The sequence below is a fragment of the Arabidopsis thaliana genome, chromosome 3 (assembly GCF_000001735.4).
Source record: "Arabidopsis thaliana chromosome 3, partial sequence".
NCBI classification, from domain to species: domain Eukaryota; kingdom Viridiplantae; phylum Streptophyta; class Magnoliopsida; order Brassicales; family Brassicaceae; genus Arabidopsis; species Arabidopsis thaliana.
In genome coordinates this window covers 10,008,563-10,022,079 of record NC_003074.8, presented here as the reverse complement: position 1 = coordinate 10,022,079, position 13,517 = coordinate 10,008,563, and the positions used below count along the sequence as shown (strand labels likewise).

The 13,517-nt window shown below is 30.7% G+C and overlaps 2 protein-coding genes across 4 annotated transcripts; one reads left to right on the top strand and one right to left on the bottom strand.

Annotated features, from left to right (window-relative positions):
* Window positions 1–2,637: 2,637 nt before the first annotated feature.
* On the bottom strand, window positions 2,638–4,759 carry GHS1 (Ribosomal protein S21 family protein). Of its 2 annotated transcripts, NM_001338860.1 has the most exons (3): window positions 4,119–4,759; window positions 3,238–3,346; window positions 2,638–2,922 (listed from the first exon to the last, which is right to left on the bottom strand). In NM_001338860.1, exons 1-3 carry the CDS (start codon window positions 4,547–4,549, stop codon window positions 2,806–2,808), a joined length of 657 nt encoding a protein of 218 aa, NP_001327188.1. In that variant the 5' UTR covers window positions 4,550–4,759; the 3' UTR covers window positions 2,638–2,805. The 2 variants fall into 2 exon arrangements, with proteins under 2 accessions (NP_001327188.1, NP_566809.1); NM_113630.3 differs by lacking the exon at window positions 2,638–2,922 and having other exon boundaries at window positions 2,923–3,346.
* A 5,513-nt stretch (window positions 4,760–10,272) lies between these two features.
* On the top strand, window positions 10,273–12,638 carry AT3G27150 (Galactose oxidase/kelch repeat superfamily protein). Of its 2 annotated transcripts, NM_001338859.1 has the most exons (3): window positions 10,273–10,307; window positions 10,396–10,507; window positions 11,076–12,638. In NM_001338859.1, exon 3 carries the CDS (start codon window positions 11,120–11,122, stop codon window positions 12,386–12,388), a length of 1,269 nt encoding a protein of 422 aa, NP_001319655.1. In that variant the 5' UTR covers window positions 10,273–10,307; window positions 10,396–10,507; window positions 11,076–11,119; the 3' UTR covers window positions 12,389–12,638. The 2 variants fall into 2 exon arrangements, with proteins under 2 accessions (NP_001319655.1, NP_189351.1); NM_113629.3 differs by lacking the exon at window positions 10,273–10,307 and having other exon boundaries at window positions 10,368–10,507.
* The last annotated feature ends 879 nt before the right edge of the window (window positions 12,639–13,517 follow it).

Sequence of the window (13,517 nt, the reverse complement as noted above, 5' to 3'; positions counted from 1 at the left end):
ACGCAAAAGCAAATAATTTGGATAAGAATAAGATTATTAATATGTGGGAGAGTAATACGATGATAAACAATGAATACGAAGTCGACTCTGCGCTTCTGGCCGACCAGACAAGTAGACAACTTTCACGCTTTGTATTTTCTTGAAAAAATTGACAATGAATTTACGAAGTTTAATTCTTATAAATATGGAGGAATTATAATAATATATGTGTACAAATATTTAGTAAGTTTAGTTTAATCATTGGTTGGCACTCATTCGTTGTAACAACAGTACACAAGAAATGTGAGGAAGTATTTACGAGATGTAGGTGGCATAATAATATTAATTGTTATATATAGATTTCTATGGCAGTCGACGACCGTGACTAAATAATGCTCCTTTGAGTATCGTATCAATCAGCGAATGAGATCAAATGTTGTTAAATGATTGTCGTGTTAATTCGTTACTGTGATTAGACACGACAACTATAGCAAATCGATTTTCTAGGTTCCATGAATTTATGTTCATTTTACGATATGTATGTATGTTAGAGATGATTTTTCGTTTTTCAATCCAAATGACAACATATAAACAACACTTAGTTAGAATCGCCTTTCAGAAAACAATATACCGCAGCGGGAAATCGGGATTTTTTTCTTTTTTACGACAAAATATTCTATATATTATTAAACAGGTTCGAAAAGGTAGGCATCAAGAGCCAATCACTTCGGAACCCGAGAATTTATATAGAAAAAATGACATCTCGAAAATAAACCCTTTTGCAAGGGTGTCAGCTCGGATATTCAACTTTCTAGGTATAGTGATATCGCAAAACATCTAAAATGATTACGTAAAAGAATCTATTTCCGTTGCAAACACTGACCACATATCTTCTTCTTCGACAATTTTTAAAAGCTCGAGTTTGGAACCAAAGTCTCTTATAATCATTTAAGAATCCTTTTTTTGTGTGCAAACAATTAGTCTCCTAGAATCCTATAAACTAAATTGATCTGACAGACCACACACAAACTCGGTAACGATACCAAGATTTGATAGTTTCCTATATATACTTTTTCATTGTTTTTTTTAATGAAATGGATCCTCAGCAGTATAAACTATGGATGATCATTAATGCATATATGAATCATTCTACACATGTAGACACATTCTATCATCTGTAAGAGTAAACACAACACACCTCACTAAAAAATAGATGCTTGTGCATTAGGCTAGAGGCAACATTTTTTAATGTCTAACACAAAACTTTCCGTGAGGACCAATTTCCTCAACCGCACTCATCTCCCGTATATGTTTGCCCCCGCTCCAAAAATACTGAATGGAGTCAAGTCATGTTCGCTCTAGCGGCTGAACCGTTTAGACGCACTTACCAAAAATTCAAAATACCTACAAAGTTATTCATTGAAAAAATAGTATGAAAATCAATAGCGGTTGAACTCTTTTAAGTTCTAAATTTCATCAGAACACATAAATTTCAATTTCTCTTTTAAATAGTTTATTATTGTTATAAAGGCTCATTACCCTAATTTTCCTTAGAGAGAACACGATTCTCATCCAGATACATATAAACGCGAACTAAAAATAATTAGCAATAATCAAACTTTATATATTATCAATATATCATTAAGGTCAGGACCACTAAACTATAATATTCATGCAAAATTTGAAAAACACTCAATAATTCAATGAAAAGAGTTGACAACTTGTTAATCTAGTTGTATAAAAAGATTCCACAACGGTCACTTCAAATTTCACACGGAATCCAATTTTTGAGCATAAAGAAACAAAAGGTCCAATATCAACAATGTTTTGTGTCTTTTTGATAGATACATCAATAATATTTTACAAATGCTTTGGAATAAAGAAACCTTATGTTATTTTCTGTGATGTCAATCTATTAAACCATATTAAGTATATTTAGACTTTATTTTTGCTATTTTGGTATCATAATTGTCTTACCTTTGCTACACAAAAGATTGTATGTTTCCGTGAGTTTGAATTTTGTGTTTGCAACTATGATTGTTATATTTTCCGATTAATAAATATTAAACCTACAACTATGTGAAATTTGTACCTAATATAATTAAGATAACTTATCAAGCATGAAACGAAAGAATCATAAAGGAAAACTTTTATGTGTGTGTAATATTTCGTCAAAAATATGGGTTGCATTTGTGCTTGTTTTTCATTCAAAACAATCATAATGATAATGATGTAAGATTGCTGATGGGTGAACGCATATATAATTGGTTGCTTCTTACCTAATGAAAAGATTAATTAGTGAATATCATTATGTATGAAATTATAATATTTCGTTTTAATTACAAGTGATTGGTTAACTCCACCGACTAGCTAGCTATAGTCACATACTTTTTCTGCAAGTTGAAATTTTAAATTAATATGAGATTTAATATTAATTAGTGAAAGATTACGTATTCATTACTTTACGTTCCTCCGTGTTTGATTCGTCGTAAAAAGTTGAAAACATGGAGAATGTTGTAATCTATTGTAAGATTCAATCATGATGATTCAATCAAATGTACCTAATCACGAACACTTGTTCAGTTGTTCCGATTAGTTTTATCAACTTTTAAAATGTATTTTTGCTGATATGTATTACACAATCCTTTGTGATTGTTAACAACTAATAATTAACTTGCAGTGGTTAAAGTTGATACCTCGTATCTTATTTTTGGATTTTTTTTTTTCTATTTGTCGTCTAATAGAAGCAATACAAAGTTTAACGAAAATCAACGAAGCAAAGGAACATAAAGATTAGAATTGTCGAACTGAAAACGTGATTAAGCCTCAACATGCACTTGATCGTGAAGCCAAGATAGTCTTCCAAACAACAAACATATGTGGTCTAGTGGTACGTAAAGCTTTGTTGAAGGGTGAAACTTGTAAACTCGAGTTCGATCCTCTCTAAAAAACAAAAATCATATTTGTATGGGAAATCTGTCAGTTGGACCAAAATCACAAGACTTCTGTTTTTAGAGAAATAGCACTGAATCAGATTAACAATAGCATCCATGGAGAGCCCCAACAAATGCAACTGATTTTAGACATTATAAAACAAATGAAGATGCCCTTAAGAGAACTCAATACTAGAAGCAAGTTATAATATGCAGTAAACACATTTCCAACTCACAATGTACCAAGTAATAAAAACGGGATAATACGAAATTTAATCAAAAGACCGGAGATTTTATATACTAAAATCGTGTTTCAAGAAGGTACATCTCCACCAGGCATCTCCCAGTTGTCTTCTTCCTCATCTTTTTTCTTACTCTTAGTTGCTGCTGCTGCTTCTTCTCTTGTTTCTTGAGTAAACCTTGCTTGAGGACGCCTGAAAATAAAACCCAACCAAGAAACATGAAACCACATACAAATCTGAGACTCATCTATTCACTATTTCCATCCTCTAAATCCAATAAAGACAGTGAAGGTTTTCAATAACCAAGTATCAAAATCTTCACAGATGAATCCAATAAAGACAGTGAAGGTTTTCAATAACCAAGTTACCAAAAGGACTATCATTGGAAGTTAATCATCAATACCTAATCTGTTTCAACATATGAATCAATCACTGGAAAACAGATATAGCATAAGAATTCTCACAGAACAAACATATCATACAAATTTGTGACTAAAACGTCTCTATTTCAATCCTCTAAAGCTAAGAGACAGAATAGGTGTTCAATAACTACGTATCAAGACCATCACAAGCTATCATTGAACTCCATCATCAATAACCAATCTTTGTTTCAACAAATGAATCAATCACTGCACAAGCAGATATAACAAAACAATCACCAAATTGAAGAAACATGAACCACACTCAAAATCTTTACTCTCTAAACCTAAGAGACAGTGATATTTTTCAAGAACTAAGCATCAAATCTTCACAGTTTAATCATCAATACCCAATCTCTGTTTCAATATATGTATCAACCAGAACAAAACAATCACCAAATTGAAGTAACATGAACCACACTCAAAATTTGAGACCATTCAACCCTCTAAACCTAAGAGGCAGTGATAATTTTCACGAACTAAGCATAAAATCTTCACAGTTCAATCATCAATACCCAATCTCGGTTTCAACACAGATATATTACCTTTTCTTATTACGCTTAGCAGCATCACGAGTCCTACGTTTCTTCTCATCTTGTTTATTCTCAAAGTATCTTCTCCTCTTACATTCCTGTATAACACCAGTTCTCATCACTTCTCTCCTAAATCGATTCACAAGCCTCTCCTCTGACTCATTATCTTCAACAAACACTTGCACATTGTATCCAGAACTGAAGAAGAGTGTGTTGGAGTAAGCAAGCGAGGGACAAATCACGGAAGCAAGCTCAGAGGAAAGTGAAGAAGCGGTTGAGGAAGTTTCTTCGACCGCCATTGATTCGATAGCGAGATCATTTCTTCGCCTTTGGGAGATTGTTGGAGAAGGAAGAGTGAGATTTGGTGGTGGTGTAGGTTTAGTTTGAGATTTGAATGGTGAGATGAAGGAGATGAAGCTCGTGAGTGAGAACGAAGCCGCCATTAACGCGTCGCGAGGAAGAAGAAGAAGAAGAAGAGAAATTGGAAGAGATTGAATTATGGATAAGATTCAATTCCCCCCAATTTCTAGGTCAGTGGATCAATTACGGGTCAGAATTTTAAACCCGGTTTAATATACGGGTTTGATTAATTTAGATTCGGATGTAATAAATGGGTTGGTAGTGATATGGGCTAGATTGGTTTTATAAGGCCCATTATAAATGAAAACGCTTCAATATTATCTATTTCATAACTACCTAAAATTTGAGATGTTATCACAGAAAAAAATAAATAAAAAAATCAATGTCTGCTGTATTTTGAATAAAATATTTCCTATGGGAAGCGATAATGGTGACTGTCTACGTGAACTTCCTCTATACTAAATCATTAGGAATTGCATTTTTTCAAAATATATTAAGGAGAAATAAAGTTACTTCTACTTTATAGATATAATAAGTTCGTGATTAAACAAATATAGATTTGATGCAACAAACGAAATCTTAAGATTGGCCAATATGAGTAGTTGTCGATCTCCCATGAGTCTTAGATAAAATTATCAATATTTTTTCTTAACTAATCTATGATATAAATTCTAAATTTGGAAATTCGTAAATCAATGTACTTTCTAACTTCTAAGTATATAGGTTTTTAAAAAGTTTTGTTCAACATTGCAGGAAGCCACCATTTTCGTTAGTTCTCTAAATATAATCAAAAATAAATTATGTGTCTTGGAATCATATTTAACTATTTTTAATCTACATCAAAACGTATTTTAACTAGAATAGAGGGTAAATTTTTTATTTATAAATTTCATGTATTTGATCTAAATATGGACAAAAAAAAAAATTCCTGGATTTTTTTGATAATCTGAAATTGTGTCTTAAATTTTATAAAATAACATGTAAGGTATGCATGGTTGACAAAAAAAAAACATGTAAGGAATGAAATTTTTTCAAATGCAGTATTTTCATATAAAGCCTATATCAGTCTCTTTTTTTTCTTTTCAGCCTATATCAGTCATTAAAAACATAGATTATGTTTATGCAGTTTTATATGTGAATGAATAATTTATCATCTAATACTAGTAAATATCTTAAATTTGTCATTTGGAGGAATGAAACTAATTAAGGTTTTGTTTTTTTATTGTTTCTATATAAAATAGTAATGATGCTCTTTTTTTTATTGACATCAGTAGTGATGATTTGTTAAGCACAAAGATTGCTATTGAGAGCGAGTCACCAAACCAAAAATTAGTGATTTAACTTTTCTCTTCATACCAACATCAAATGTTATTTAGCATTAACTTAACACATTTGGTTGCCTACCTGCACCGAATACGACTTGTGGCATTGAGGTTGGTTATATTACCTATTTTCTAACAATTAATTTCTCTAGTGCGATTAAGTTTCAGAATTAGTTATATGATGATGTCGACTTCTTATTGTCATTATCCAATTTTCATGTTAAATTTTGTATGTATAATGATTCAGAAAATCATGTTTATATAAAATACTTCATAGTACGTACGTCCTCCGTTTATCGTTCATGATTTGATATAGGACCACAAACTTCGATATCTTTCTAATCTTAAAAATTAGGTTGTCTTAGAAATATTAATTGAACAAAGACATTTACTTTTTGTATGAGTAATCCAATTCTGTAAACATATAGATGAACTAACTCTTTCAAATATATTAACGGCTAAAATTCTTCCACTAAACTAGACTATTAAACTAGCTAACTGCTTATTGCCATTCTTTTCTTGATTAAGGTTACATATATATGGTCCACAATTTTCCTGATATTGATTTGGATTGACTAGCTTCGAGCTTAGGAGAAAACAGGCCCGTTGAATCTTTCAAAAATTAAAGCAAGGGAAGAAATTTAGACGTAAAAGCCTACCTCACACATTTGGTTGCCTACCTCAAAACATGATTCCAGAAGGTACAAACAACACACTCAATCGTATATGCTGTCGAAAGCGTATATAGAACTAACCACTCAATTGGGGAAAGGTAATGTTACCTTACCCATACCATTTTGAGAGTCGAGTTAAAAAAAAGGACGCAAGCCGATATCGAACTTGAATATAATGGAAAGTGATTTTTTTGAAGTCTAGATCTAACTTTAGATCTAAAGTTGCCATCATGCCACACTAGTTAACTTTAGATCTTAACTATTCTTCTTTCATTGTATATAAATGTTTTAGGTTTCTAACATTATTTACAAAGTCATTAACAAAGATAAAATATAAATAAAATAGTTGAGAAACGAATAGTTATATTTTTTGGCAGTGAACAAATTAATAGAGTTTTTTTTTGTCAATTAATAGAGTTATATATACATATGTGTTAGCGCTTATGATGCAAAAATTAATGTTTACTAAAATATTATGGGTTCTTAAAATGTGAATGCAATACGTTAACTGAGTGTTTTCGATATTTAAAAACCGATAATTAGTATAATTAAAGAGTTTTGGTGATGAAAATCGTAAACAATATAGTTTGGACATAAATGACAGGCGAACAGTTATGAAAGACAATAGATTAGGCATTGTCGCTTTGATTGGACAACAAAAACACTTTAATTCCAAATTACAAAAATTCACGTGGAACACTTTGATTCCAAAATATAAAGAAAATATATTAGGCATGACTGGCCTGTGATATAATTTTTTCTTAAAGAAAAACTTGGATTAGTTTGGAACTAACAGAGTATTATTTCGGACAAAAACTAGGTTAGGAATCTCCCTTGGTCCCTAATTATTCCAAATTTTAAAAGATGTTTTAAAAACAATTTCAAAACAAAATGATGAAGAATTGTAAAATTCAAGAAAACTAATTTACTATTAATTAATTGGTTTAGCGTTACAGAAAATCGTAAATAACAAAAATGTGCATTTATAGTTAAATTTTAATTTATTTTCTTACTATATGTGAAAAACTTAAAACTTAGGAACATATGAGGTAATAATAATCATAACCTAGTTATTCATACAAGTTTTGAATAACTGGTCTATATAATACTTATGTAATCAATCAATATCACGCTTCATTTTTCTTCTATGATGTCTTTTTTTTTTTGTGTGCAACTTCTACGATGTCTTTTCTACTATTTTTTCTACTTTTTCGTCAACTACAAGTTTTATAGTTTTAAACTTACCATTTAATTTTTGTTTTTTTGAACCAAAAAGGTATAACTATTATTTGTTGTTTTCTCTAAATATTATGTTGTATACGAAAATGATAACATGAGATAGGTTTGAAAAGGATTAAGCAAAACCCTTTCCACTTAAAGAGTGGAAAGACAACACATAAGACGTGACATATGAATTAATCTATTGATTAAGTAAGGGTATTTAATGTTAAGAGTTAAAGAAGGAAAAATGTTTGTGAGTTCTTTTTCTGTACAAGCCACGTATAGCATATAGTTAAGCTTTGCTTCGGTAGGTTAATATAGTAGTTAACTTGGTGGTTATAATTAAGTTTCATTTTTTTTTGTCTTAAGTAAATGATCGGCTATAAATAAAAATTTCATTTTTTTTGTCTTAAGTATATCTTCCCAAAAGTATAAGCATATTTTATTGTCTGGAGTAGTTTAAATATATAATATAGAAAACTAAATTCAACTTCTCTCAAGTGAAAAATTAATGCTGGGAAAGGTGTTTTTTTATTTACCAATCCTAAACGTTATGTCTAGCACTGTGGATTGATATACTAATCTTTTTGATAGCAGCCTAAATATCATAAACACAAAACACACGTTTTAATAATAAGAATTCATGACAATTAAACTACATATATTTTTTATATTTTAATTTTTTATCGATAGAATTTTAATAATATCCATCATCCCAGAGTCTGATAAAAGATATGTTAGTGTCTAATTTAGTTGGTTTTTTATCAATGAAAATTGTAAACATTTTAATATTTCTATAATCTTTACTCGGCCTTGTTAATTGTTATTCTAACGTATGTAGTTCTTCGCAAAAAAAAAAAAATACAGTAATCAATTTTTGTTTAACAAGGTTTTCTAAAATGGTGATGGTTACTCCCACTGCCATGCTAGGAACCCTCAAACCTAGGATTCCGACATACACCATGTTTTGAAGATTTTGAGGTGTAATTGCCGTTATAAAATATTGTTATTCGAGTAGAAATGATTTTGTTTTATATTAAACCACCTTAATTTTATTTTTTTTTGTTTTTTATAGTTTAAGAAAAGCCAGTAAAACTTATTTTGTTTATTAAATATTGATCAATGTTAAGAAATTAACATATATTGAAAACAATTAAGGTGGTTTAAAATTAAACAAAAAACATAAAAAAAGCTAAATATTTATGCATGAAAAGCTAAATATTAGTCAGTGTTTAGAAAACTAACATATATATTGGAAAAAAATAAAGGTGATTTGAAATAAAACAAAAACTTGCCTGAACATCAGAAAAATATATAATCAAATCGAATAATAAAACTTTGTAATAATAATAGTTGTGAATGCTGATTGGGAATTAGAATAGTAATGCTAGATAGAAGATTTCTTAATTATAATTAAGAAGGATTTTTTATATATATCTATATATATATATATATATATATATTAAAATTAGAATTATGATTTCCTAAGTTACACATTTGAAGAAAACCAACATTAAAAATAATATCTAGAATAATATAATGTCAAATCATATATATTAAAAGAGAATTTTGTATTTTTTAAACGGTAGATAAAATATAAAATTTAACAATGAAATCCGAAGTTTGTGAATAGGAATGAGCTATATATGAGATTTGTCATCTATAAAACAATTTAACATGCACCCAAAAATCGTCAAAGAAACCTTATGATAAACACTTCTCCAAATTCTTTGATGTTCACTTTAATAAGAAAATCATGCAAGTTATAAATAAGAATGGAGTATTGAAAGATAGAAAGGAGAAAGTATATACTATATAACTTAAAAACTAATTTATAGTTGAATATATTATATCTGAGCCAATATAAGGTGAAAAGAGAGTAGATGGCGAAAGATGACGAATGAATTATAAAATATAACAGAAACAATTATAGTGAAATGAGAAATTTTTAACTATTTTGAAAAAATAATGCACATAAATAAAAAAATTTAAAATTTAATAACTATAAGATTCGCATTACTAAACATTTTAAATTTAAATCTGAGACGAATTTCATTAAAAAATAAATTTTTAATTAAATGCTTCGTGTATATAAAAAGTAGACTCAAAATGCCTTTTTATTATTATTTTCGGCAGTGTAGAATATTCCAGTCTACACTCTACAGTATATGCTAACTAATTTAATATGTTTTCACTTTTCACAATAATATTAAAAGCTATTTAAAATTAGAAAATTGTGACCACCATTTCTTTCTTTTTAATTTTCAAGAATCAACTTTATAAAAAGAATTTGTCTCTTCTTCTTCGATTTGAAAATTCCTTTTCTTCCACGCATAGTCTCACGTACAGTCAGATAAAAAATAAATATATAAATTACATTTTTTAATCATAAATCTTAGCTTTTTTGCCTTTTCGAGTTTTTTTACCGGTGATTCTTGAAGATGAATCGAACATGGTTTTGTCGTTACTCACAAATCAAATGCCTTTATTATTCCAATACACTATAAAGTAAGTTTTTTTATTTATGGAGAATTCTAAACTATGCTTGAATCTCCCCTGTAACTGAGGGTGGATACCTTTCTCTCATTCGTTAAAAGCTCTCTTAATTGTTTTATTAAAAAAAGGTTAGTTTCTCTTTATGGCATTTAATATTTAATTAATCTCTCGTCATCTCTTTTTGTATTTTTTTCTGATATGATTTCTTATTTACAGATGAAGAAGAAGAAGAAGAAAGAAGAAAGAAGAAAGCTTCAAAAGAAAGATAAGAGAGAAAAAAAGCTTCAAAATCAGAATTTCTAGGGTTTTTATTGACTTCTCTTCCCGTGTAAGTTTCTCTTTGACTTTTGACCAGTTTTTAGGGTTCAATAAAATTGTTTTGTAATCTATTTGTTCTTCAGTAATTTAGTCAAACATATTTATGTGTTTTCACTCGTTGACCGTTGATTTTAGGGTTTGCAATCTATAATCCCTAGTTGACTGTTTTAATTTAGTCAAATCATTCTAATCAACTCGGATTAGCGACAATAAATTGTCTTTATTTTTTTTCCAGGGAAGTGAAATTGTTTATAAACATAACCAGTAAGGCAGTAATCTTATTGAATTGGATTCGATTAAAAATATTCTGTTAAGGATTTCAATTACTTACAAATCAAATTTGTTAGACTTAATTAGTTCACTATTGAATCTTTTTTTCTTTCTGTTCCATGATTCCATCTAAAAAAAGGTTACGATCTTTGTTGTTTCAGTACGAAAGAAAAAATTACTGAAATAGAAATCTGAATATGCTTTATTTGATTCTGATTTAGTTTGCAATTTTTAATCTTTAGTTCACTGTTTCAATAAATGATTGTTACTGTTTGATTCTGATTTAGTTTTGGGCTAAAAATTTACAGAGAGGGAATGTCAAAAGTGCACTAGGCCAGGATTTTACATAGAGATGTTGACGCTAGGAGAAGATCAAATCGGTAGAATTGGGGCAAGCTCTAGCTGGTCTAGGTCGAAGAAGCTTCGGGTTCATCGCTACGAGATTCCTGATCTAAACGTAGAACCTAGTTTGGATTGGGATGGGGAAGAAACAGGGGAGGCCACTAAGGCTCTGAGCAGTACATGTTTGAAACCTAAGGATGCAGATTATTGTTTACTAAATGTTCCTCAGCTCGTATACGAGTTAGAGGTCGAGATACTCGCACGCGTGCCGCGTTTCGAGTATTGGAAACTAAAGTTACTTAATAAGGGGTTTTCGCGTTTGCTAAAGAGTGATGAGATTTTCAAGGTGAGGCGCGAGCGCGGTGTAGTTGAACCGTCTGTCTTTATGTTGTCGAGTGGTGATACGTGTTGGACGATGTTTGACAAGGGCTTTGGGAACTGCCAGAAGCTTCCGGAACTTCCTTCTGACATATGCTTCCTCCATGGAGATAAAGAATCGCTTTGCGCTGGAACTCATTTGATTGTCACTGGGAAAGAGGAGAAGAGCATTGCGCTATGGCGGTACGAGTTGGAGACGAGCAAATGGTTCAAAGGTCCCGCGATGATCACACCGCGAATCTTGTTTGCTTCTGCTACTTGTGGGACTGTTGTGTTTGTAGCTGGTGGGTTGAAAATTGAAGGAAACGGGACCATGGAAGTTGTGGACAGCGTTGAGAAGTATGACTCTAAGACCAAAACGTGGACGCTTCTACGCGGAATGCATAAGCGGCGGAAATTCTGCTCTGGGTGTTACTTGCGTGGCAAGTTTTATGTTCTCGGAGGCCGGGATGAGAATGGTCAAAACCTAACTTGCGGAGAAAGTTACGACGAGAAGACGAACACATGGGAACTCATACCGGACATTCTCAAAGACATGTCTTTCTCTTCTGTCCAATCTCCACCGCTCATCGCAGTGGTTGGGGATGATCTTTACTCATTGGAAACCTCGGCGAACGAGCTCCGCGTTTATGATGCAAATGCAAACTCTTGGAAGAAGCTTGGAGATGTGCCCGTGAGGGCTAAGTCTAATGGAGGATGGGGCGTTGCGTTTAAGTCACTTGGAGATAAGTTGCTTGTGATTGGAGCATCAGCCGGTCCGTCTAGGGCCGAGACAATGTCGGTTTACACGAGCCGTCCATCCGCAAATCCTGCGAACAAGCTGTATTGGGAGGAGTCTAAACGTTGCTGTGGCGTTAGGTTCAATCATTTTATCCTAAACTGTTGTGTAATGATTGCGTAAGGGCAAAAACTTTGCGAAGCTGTGGTTTTGTGTGTGTGTGATTGAATAGAACGGTGCTATTGTGGGTTATCTTCTGATTCAGAGTCTATCTTGAGTTTTTGGTGAACGCTAGTGATTGCTCATTTTGTGATATATCTTAAGCTTTTGCAAGATTGTGTTAAAAATAAGAAAGGTTGTTATATCTGAATAATTCGAAACAATCTGTCTAAATCGAATGAGCTTGTTTCAATTCAATTAGAATTGTTTATATATCGAAAACTTGGTAGTTATTAGTTCAAAAATTTTAGTTAATTTATTGCTTTAGAAATCCTTAGTGATTTAAAAAAATCATATATGAACTTGAGAAAACAAAAACATCCTTAGTTTTAGTTTGGTTTCTTTTTGCTAGAGAATTTAGATTTTTTAAATGGATCAAATAAAATGTTTTTTTTAAATGGGTTAAATTTTTAGAAAACTAATTTCCGAATTTTTAGGGAAACTAATTTCCAAATTCTTGAGAGGCTAAAAAACAGAATCTACAAAATCTAAAACTACCTCAAAAGCTTAATGGATTTTAATTTTAGAAAATATAGCTCAAATGAGATGATAAGTGACTCGAATAAAGGGGAAAATGTGATATTTATCTAAAACCAAAACTCTTCGTGAAGATGCAGCATTTTACACTATTATTCGTTGTGTAATATTCTCATGTATTTGCAGTTTTGTTATGCAACATACTTCTACTACTAATGTGCGATGGTGTTGTTTCTATTAGACTGTAATGTGAGGCTTAAGATTGGATGCAACAAAGCAAGTCGGCATCGTTGTTACAAAACATATTTTTACAATGAATTGGCAAAATAAATCACTATATATACCCAAAAATTTGAATTATATATTCAAATATTGAGAAAGTTTAGCTTCTTGATAGTGGTGTTAATGGAATAAAAAAATAGATTCTAGATATTAAGATAAAAAGAATAATTAAGAAAAATTAAGTATATGTAATCCAATATATATGGAGAGTCTTCTGTCAGATAATAGATATATTTTATTTTATAATAACATAAAACTGTATTTTGATTTTTGCTAAAATTTGGTGATAATGTGAATTAAATTATAAGATAACTAATCCAAATTTTAAGAAAAA